The 8815-nt window shown below is 50.6% G+C and overlaps 3 protein-coding genes across 3 annotated transcripts; 2 read left to right on the forward strand and 1 right to left on the reverse strand.

Annotated features, from left to right (window-relative positions):
• The first annotated feature begins 99 nt into the window (after positions 1-99).
• On the forward strand, positions 100-1693 carry LOC6897073 (palmitoyltransferase ZDHHC16). Its single transcript, XM_002137221.3, has 6 exons — positions 100-259; positions 315-462; positions 522-831; positions 892-1103; positions 1180-1505; positions 1564-1693. The coding sequence occupies exons 1-6, from the start codon at positions 216-218 to the stop codon at positions 1667-1669; spliced, it is 1146 nt and encodes a 381-aa protein (XP_002137257.1). The 5' UTR covers positions 100-215; the 3' UTR covers positions 1670-1693.
• A 245-nt stretch (positions 1694-1938) lies between these two features.
• LOC4801145 (cilia- and flagella-associated protein 58) lies at positions 1939-5020 on the forward strand. The gene is made up of 7 exons (XM_001358246.4): positions 1939-2129; positions 2188-2407; positions 2463-2752; positions 2808-3256; positions 3314-3630; positions 3690-4651; positions 4708-5020. Exons 1-7 carry the CDS (start codon positions 2037-2039, stop codon positions 4981-4983), a joined length of 2607 nt encoding a protein of 868 aa, XP_001358283.2. The 5' UTR covers positions 1939-2036; the 3' UTR covers positions 4984-5020.
• On the reverse strand, positions 4952-8058 carry LOC4801146 (cilia- and flagella-associated protein 58). Its single transcript, XM_001358247.4, has 4 exons — positions 7381-8058; positions 6697-7314; positions 6317-6633; positions 4952-6255 (listed from the first exon to the last, which is right to left on the reverse strand). Exons 1-4 carry the CDS (start codon positions 7884-7886, stop codon positions 5033-5035), a joined length of 2664 nt encoding a protein of 887 aa, XP_001358284.3. The 5' UTR covers positions 7887-8058; the 3' UTR covers positions 4952-5032.
• Between the last annotated feature and the right edge of the window lie 757 nt (positions 8059-8815).

Below are 8815 nucleotides of genomic sequence, written 5' to 3' on the forward strand. Positions count from 1 at the left end.
TAATTATATCATTATGCAGATGATTTTTGCTCAAATTAAATCAATTGGTTCAAGGTATATTTTGAAAATGTGGAATCATATTTGGGTATATTTCTGTGGATCGGACAGTATTTTTTTATTGGTAAATCCGCGGTTACACTGATAACCGCATTTGTTTATAAAAAATGCTATAAATTATTTATAAAAGTAGGAGCACATAAACAAACCTCCCCGCAATGGTGCGGATAACGTGGCGTGGCAACTCCACGCAGGAGCTGCTGTAAGTCGCATCTTCTGGCTGGAGGAACCGTTTAATTGTTTTGTTATTGTTTTAGCTCGTCGTGTCGGCTGCGTTGGTCCTACATGAAGCACTGCTGGCACTCGCTCACATTCAATGCCCATATGAACAGCTCCTATGCCTCGGATGTGTGCATGACACCCATCTTTTGGGTTGTGGACAACTACACCCACTGCCTGGGACCGGTACACATGATAGAACCATATACTGCTAACCATTATGCTCATGCTGAATCCTCTTTCAGTTCTTTGTGATCGGAGTAGCTTGTCTGACCACTGCCGTCGTCAGCATTGCCTATTGGATTGGGTTCCCCTTTTGGTTGGCCAAGGGCCAGTTGGCCTTGGCATTTGTTCTAATCGTCGGCAATTGGCTACTCTTGAATGTCATATTCCACTATGTGATGGCTGTGATCACACCGCCAGGCCATCCGCCTGAGGGTGTATTGCTGGTGGAGGCAGTCACCATGTGTGGCAAGTGTGTGACTCCCAAACCGCCACGGACCCATCATTGTTCGGTGTGCAATCGCTGTGTGCTGAAAATGGATCACCACTGCCGTACGTATATCAACTTTCCACCAACCCCCTGATCTCTTTGAGTGTGTACTTTCCACATAGCTTGGCTAAACAACTGTGTGGGTTATGGAAATCATCGCTACTTCTTCCTCTATATGCTTTACACCACGTTGGGTTGCCTATTTCTCATTTTGTTCGGCCTGGAGATTGGGTACAAGTACCTTTGGCTTGATCACGGGGAAAATTGGACAGAGCTCGAGCCCCTAGTGGGGCAGCCAGTGAAGTTTAACCTCAGTGGACACATTATTCCAGTGGTAATTCCATTAGAGAATCGTAGAGTGAATATATTAATCTTTTATCTATAATCTTTTTATCCATATGCCATTGTAGACACATCCCCATGAGTACGATGAGTTTGATCTGCCACCAGCCGTACACAATCTGCCCACGCCTGTCCTGGACACAGATGCCCCATCGCCTGGCCGGCGAAAGGCCCTGTGGTTCATGGCCTTCACCAATGTGGCCGTGGTGATAGCCTTGGGCACTCTGTGCGCCTGGCATGCGAAATTAATCACCCGCGGCGAGACAAGCGTGGAGTCGCACATCAACGAGGCTGAACGCAAACGCTTCCTCAAAGAGCAACGCATTTACATAAATCCGTACAATTTCGGAGCCAAAAAGAACTGGAAAATATTCCTGGGCCTTGTGCGTGGCAGGTTAGAGTCTTACGAGTCCTACGTCTACGGACTGATTTTTCATTGAGTCTACTTGCAGATCCTTTTGGCGCACAGTTCTGTTGCCCTCGTGGCACAAGCCCGAGGGCAATGGCCTCAGCTTTCACACTGTCCACGATGCCTCCTTCGTGGATGAGTGGCCGTAGTGTCCGTAGGGACTTTTGTGATTTCAAAAAACAGTCAATTTAGTGGCATTCCTGCTCTTAAGTTCAATGTCAGTATGCAAATAATTGTGTTCCGTCTTCAGCGCGTAGTCTAGTGTATTAATAATTGATATTCCAAAGTTTCCATAAATATAGTAGATAATTTAAGTGATAGATTATCTTTGTTTCCATAACGACTAAGAGCACAAACGCTTCACTTGCACAGCTGTTTAAAATAAATGACGAAATCCAATCAACAAAATAACCTGTTGTCGTTGCCCCTGGCAGCCTCTGTGCGCCGGTATGGCAACTTGTTGCCAGGACAAGGGTTTTGTCAATAACTTTACAGACGAGAACCACAAGCAGGAAGATGTCGAAGGGTTCGGGCTCTGAAGATGAGCCGCTGGTGCCAGATGATTTCGATGATGATTTTTACCGAGAACTGGGCGAAAAGATACCAGAGGTGAGGTGTCAATGTCTTCCAAGCCAAAAATTCAATCTTATGTCTTTTTAATCTGCAGGCCACCAAAGCATTGCGGCAAAAGGACACTCCCAATAATGCGGACAATGTGCAACGGCTGCTCATCTGTGGCACCCGGTACAAGAACGATCTCCGCATGGAGCGGGATCGCGCCCAGGAGCTGCAAAAGACGATCGAGACTCTCGAAGGGCGTTTGGAGAATGCCGCTCGTGTGAGTAAGCTGGACATGGCCACCATTGAAGAGCTGCGTGGCGTTATAGGTGAGTGCCTCAAGTGAAGCCACAGAAGAGCTTTCTATTCATATCTCTTTTTCAGAGGGTGCTTGGAAGCAGAAGGATGCCGCTCAGATACGGGAACAGTCCGCACAGGATGAGGTGCTGAGTCTGCGCGAGAAACTGGACGAATCCGAGCAAATGGTGGCCCATCTGAATGAGAAGCGTCTGGCCATGAGCAAGCGCGACGATGGCAAGGAACGGGAGCGTCTCACCGCCGAGATAAACGAGCTGAACAAGCGCCTCCAGATGCAGCGGTCCTGCACAGCCGAGCTGGATAACACCATAGAGGGACTGGAAGCCAAGAACAAGGAATTGGTGAAGCTATTGGATGTGAGTGGACTCTAGGGAGGTTGTTTTCCGGCCTCAGAATCTATTCTTCGTTTAGGAAACCTCCACCGATGCCTGCAATCTGAAGCGAAAGAGCGATGCTCTGACCAAAGAGCTGGCCACCATGAAGAGCGATGAGACCAAGTACCAGGAACAAATCTCCCACATGAAGTCCGCCAACGAGCACCTAACCAAAGTCAAAGTCCGTCAGAATCTGCAGATTCTGTCGCTGAAGACAAACCTCGAGCACTTGAATACACAGCATAATGCGACGAGCAACAAGCTGGCAAAGCTTACCGTAGATCTGGAGTACACTGTCCAGGAGCGGGACAAGAACAAGCGAGCCCTAAACCAGCGCATTAACCTGCTAAAGGTGCGGGAGGACGAGCTGATCAAAGTGCGGCAGGAAAATGGGAAGCTGGCCAAGTCACAGGAAACCATTGCCCGGAAATACGCAGGCCTGGACGAGTCCAAGCGGGAGGTGGAAGAAGAGAACATACGCCTCAAGTAAGTGCCAGGGTTTTCAAAATGCATCTAACACACCCTACTGCTACTGCTACACAGAACACAGTTGGGAACCCAGGACAAGGAGCTGGAGTCGATGCGTCGGGTGGTCCATCACTTTGAGAAGCAGAACGAGAATCTCACCAAGGAGCGGGATGTTTTGCGCAGGGACCTGCAGGCGGAGCATCAGCAGCTGGAGCAGATCACCGCCCAGCATCAGGAATCACAGCACGAGGTGCGGGCCCTCACAGACACCATCACCACCATGGACATCAGGCTGAAGAAGCTCAACGAGGACGCCAACAAGTTGAAGAAGGAGAAGACCAAGAAGCTGGATGAGATCCAACACTGGATTGATAAGCTGGATGCCTTGCAGAGTAAATGTTGTCCTGATCTGTCCTGATCTCCTTCTAAGACATGCTTCCCCTCTATTCAGACGAAATGCGGTTGAAGGAGAACTACGAGATCGAACTAAAGCGCACTATTAGCGATCTGGAGGCCAGGTGCTCCAAATTTCAGCAGCAGCACGACGTCTTGGCCAACGAGCGGCAGAGTCTGCAGCGGAATCTCCAGCTGGCCGACGATGATCGACAGAAACTGCGCGACCAGCTGGTCAATCTGCAGTCGCACATCGAGAAGCTAAAGGGAAAGATCTCCTATCGGGATGGGGAGCTGAACAAGCTGCAGCTGCAGATCGATCGCATGGAGAAGGAGCGCCGACTGCTGCGGAACGAGGTGCGACAGGCGCAGCTGGGGCAGCAGCACACCAAGGCCGAGCTGCTGGACAAGCGGAAGGAGAACGATCGCCATGCCAAGTCACTGCAGGAGGACGAGCAGCGATTGTCGCGCCTGCGCAAGGATGTGGACAACCTGATGAATGAGAAGAATGCCATTAGTGCGGCACTGACCAAGCGCAACGAGGAGTACGATCGACTGAAGCACACGCTGGAAAACCTGCAGACGGTCTACGACCAGGCGGAGCGTCAGTGCGGCCAGTGCCAGGACGATATGCGGCTGATGGGCGTGGAGATCAAGAATTTACGCACCGAACGCGATGTGCTGCGTGCCGATCGCGAGAGTGCAGCCGACTTGCGGCAGGAGCTTCTGCAAATGCATCGCATGCTCAATCAGGAGCGCATCAAGGCTCGCGCCCTGCAGGACGAAATGGTCACGCCGATGAATGTGCACCGCTGGCGTCTGCTCAGCGGCAAAGATCCCGAGAAAATGGATCTGCTCGAACGCATTCGGATCCTGCGCAAGCAGCTGCTCTCCCAAAACGTGGCCGCCCTGGAGCATGAGCGGGCCCTCAACGAGGCCCAGCAGCTGTATGCGGCCCTGAAAGAGTTTATGCTGAAGCTGCCCAGCCACAAGGTGCGAGCGGAGTTAAACAGCGTCAAGGTGGGTGGGAAACTCCACTGGAATCTAGCCCTAATCCCTTAAATCTTTCCTTTCAGGCCACGCTATCTGCCAAGGAGCGTAAGCTGAGGGTTCTCAAGGCAGAGCTGAGTGTCAAGGAGGCGGACGAGAAGTCCAATGTCGTGAAGCTGGAGGAAATGCGCCTCAATCTGGCGCTAACCAAGACACAGCTGCTGGAGGAGAAGAAACGCAAGCAAAAGCTGCTGGAAGAACGCCAGATCCTAGAGCAAATGCAGGCCCATTGCTACTCGGCGCCCCCACAGCTGCCACGAACACTGGGAGCGGGCTTTAAGATGGTCACCACCTTGCTTTAATCACGAGCTACGAGCTGGAGCCGGCTGGAGCAGCACACACAATAAAACCTCAGCTGCCATCAGCACTCAGTTTTCTTTTCTTGCAGTCGCCGTAGGCGGAAACGGAGGATTTCTCGGCGTAGTACTGCTCCGTGTACTTCTCCAGGCAGCGCTTGTGGACGGTTTCAAGATTTGCTTGGCTGTGGCCCTGTTGCTTCATTTTGGTCTGGCACTCCTTGATGAGACAGTCGCGGCTCTTCAGATCGATCTCGTTGATTATCAGCTCGGCCTTGATGACCCGCAACTGGTTTCTCTGCTGACGATTGATGCGCTGCTGGGTGCAGAGCTTCTCCCGGACACTGGGATCCGGCATGTGCTTGATGCGCGCCTTGAAGGTCTCGAACAATCGCTCCGAATCTTGCAGCTTGTTGGCCATATTCAGGCGTTCCACATTGAGGCGCATGTTCTGCTTGAGCAGGGCCTGGATCTTGCGTATGAGCTCGTAGCGTCGGGGGTCCTTTCCGAGTATCACGCGCCAGCGATGAATGTGCAAGGGACTGGCCATCTCCGATGTGAAGGCAGAGATACGTACGCGCTCCTGCATGAGCTGTCGCTCCAGTCGCACCACATCCTGACGCATGGCCGCCCTGTTGCCCACCTCCCGCTGCATGCACTGGTGGGACATTCGCAAGTTCACAATCTCCATTTTGAGCAGGCGAATGTCCTCCAGCCGCTGATTGTACTGCGACGTGCCCCTGTCGATGGCCGACTGCATGATGGCCTCCTTCTCGCGCAGCAGCCGCACCTCATCGTTGCGCCTCACCATCTGCAGGCCCACCAGGCTCTTCTCCTTGTTCACCTCGTCCAGGGACCAGGAGATTTGCTTGAAGCGCTTCTCGTCCTCGTCTATCGTGTGCTGTGCCTGCTCCAACCGGATCTTCATTTCGTGCAGATCGACACGCGTGTTGCCCAGCAGCCGGTCTTTCCCGTGGATCTCGTTCTGCTTCTGCTTGACGGTGCTCTTCAGCTGATCGATCTGATTACTCAGCGAGGAGATCTCCTTCTCGTTCGAGGCCACCGTGCCAGACAGCTGGTTGATCTGGTGCGACAGCCGGGTCACAGTGGCCTGCAGTATCTGTCGATCGCGCGTGCACAGGTCCATCGTTTTGAGCAGCATCACCCGTTCCGAGTGGGCGATCTCCATTTGCTTCTTAGCATTCATGTAATCCTGATGCTTGCGCTGCAGCTCTTCTTGGATAAACTCCAGTCGCTCGGTCTTTATCTGCAGCGTCTCTACGAAAGGAGGAGGTTTTAATGGGTTCCTAAGATCCCAGAAGTCACTTAAATGCCTCACCTTCTATGCTCTCGATCTTCTTGTGCGCTTCATTGAGCTCCACGGCCAGCTCTCGCTTCTCCCGGGTAATCCTCTGTACCGTCTGTTCCTTCTCGTCCAGCTTCTTGTTGGCCCGCAAGAGGTCGACATTCACATCCTGAAGTTGAGACCGAATAGAGGCCATTCCATGGCGTAGTCCGGCGACCACATCATTAATGCGAACAATCTCCAGTTGTAGCTTGCCCCGGGCGCGGTTAATGTCGTCCTTCTGCTGGGTAATCTCATCCAGCTTGGCCATCGTCATTGATTGCTTCTTCTCCATGGCTTTGATCTCGTTTCTGCCAACATAGTGAGGAAGGGAGGATCATTAGGGTGGTATCCACCCTGGAGAGGAGACTTACTCTTTAACTATGATCTGATCATTCAAGTCGGAGTTCTTTTTGACAAGCTGAATGAAGCGACGTTCCAGCAGCACGGCATCGTCGGTTTTCTTTTTCAGATCGCGATCAACGTTGCGCCGATAGGCCTCCAGTTCTTCATTGTCTCGGCGAAGGGCATTGTTCATGTCCTCCGACAGCTTGAGGTTCATCACCAGACGGTTCTTCTCCTCCTGCTTGTGGTGGAATGTCCTGCTCACCGTATAGTTCTCGCGGGAGAGACGTTCATTGGTCAACTTGAGCCTGTCGTTCATGGCCATCACTTCGGACTTTTCCTTTTCGATGTACTTTAATATATGCAGGGTCTGCAGGGCTGCATCCAGTTCTTTCTGCACTGACAAAATTCTCTCCTCGTAGACCTCGCAGTCCTTGCGATGCTTGGATATAAGCTTGAAGCTGTCGGACTCCAATACCTTGAGGCGAATCTGCTGGCCAGCGATGGTCTCGCGCAGCGACTGGATCACCGAGTCCAGAGTTTCGGAGTAAATGCGATTCAGTTCCAAACGTTTCTGATAATCCTTCAATTCACCTGCCACACGGTCGCGTTCTCTGTAGACCATGCCACGGATGCGGGTCTCCTTTCTGAAAATCGCACAAGGAGAATCCTTAGAAAGGACACTCTTCTTGGATTTGTTTCAGTTAACCTACTGACTGAGACGATTCTCCTGGGCCTCGGCCCTTGTGAGACGTGGTGCGCCTTGAACGAGCGTCGATAGTTGATCCTGCATGAGGGCCTCCCGATGCTTCACTGCGTCCGTGGTCCGCCAGGAGTCGGCCAGGGCCTCACGCAGCTTCTCCATCATCGCCTCCGAGATGGCCGTTGTCCGCAGGGCCAGGTCCAGCTTCTCGTCTGCCATCACCACCTTCACGTGCATGGCCACGCCGTTTTCCACTTCACTGACGTACCGGGAATGGATCCTCGCCAGAATATCCACATATCGTTTGACCTTGGACGCCACAGAGTTTTGCCGCGCTGACAGGTGCTGCACAAGCTGATAGGATGTGGCAAAGAATTCCTCGTCTAGATCTTCAATGAGATCGAGCTGCGCGACCTCCACATTGTCCGGAAACAGCTCTTCCAATGGCACCTCTGGCTCTTCCGGGACGACTTTGGTAGACCGGTTTTTGGAAGCATTGCGCTTTCGGGCGGACATTTCTCGACAATGAACGGGGTGGAAACCAAATCAAAGAAATGGACGAATTGAATGCACAAAAGGTGCAACGCAACGAAAGGGTGTGGGTGGGGTGTGTGTGTGTGTAAGAAGGAAAAAGAAGCTCCCCTTGCAATTGAAACGAATAGTGTAATGAATGAATTCAAACTAAATCAATACCAACTACATGATTCTGATGTATTCAGAGAGGTCTACTAGACCTCTTGAGGGATGTTTCCGTGTTAAGCGATTGTCTTTATAGCCCAAGATAATTATTTGCAAGTCCAGAAAGATAATGACCTGAAATCCTGAATGATAATTCTTGGCATGCACAACTTTTGAAGACTCTCATCTACTAGATTCCCAAATATTATTACAATCGATGTTGCTAGTCAGAATGCAGAAAATAGGTTTGATTCTCACGCCTCGCACTCTTTCTCTCTCTCTGTGTCTCTTCCAGTGTGACTTAGCTTAGCTTTTTTTAGTTCTTCTAGTGAGACTTGTACTTGTACGTGTGCGCGATGCCTCGACCAAAAGGCTACTGCTCTAACCTTACAACATGTTAGATTAGGTTAGGTAACCTTCACCTAACCTTACAATATGTATTCCCAATAATATCGTTTGGTTTATGGCAATGGGTATTCCATTCCTAAAGATCTTATAGATCTAAAACAGCGGTGGGCACGCTTCGAGTTAAGCCTCGTCCTGTAAAAAACATGTATATTTTTTTTGTATCTAGTATTCTTATGATGAAAACTGCTCACAAGTTGGAGGCACAAATGTGCTCCACAACACAAGAAAAACGCTTTTTCTTTTTTGATTTTATTTAAGCATAAAATTGCATATATTTCTTAAACAGAGATGTTTACAGATTATTTCGTTTTGTTACACTTTTTTTGTGGTTTTGTTTTATACAAGTTTGGATCAGAAAA

The sequence above is a fragment of the Drosophila pseudoobscura genome, chromosome 2 (genome assembly GCF_009870125.1).
Source record: "Drosophila pseudoobscura strain MV-25-SWS-2005 chromosome 2, UCI_Dpse_MV25, whole genome shotgun sequence".
NCBI lineage: Eukaryota > Metazoa > Arthropoda > Insecta > Diptera > Drosophilidae > Drosophila > Drosophila pseudoobscura.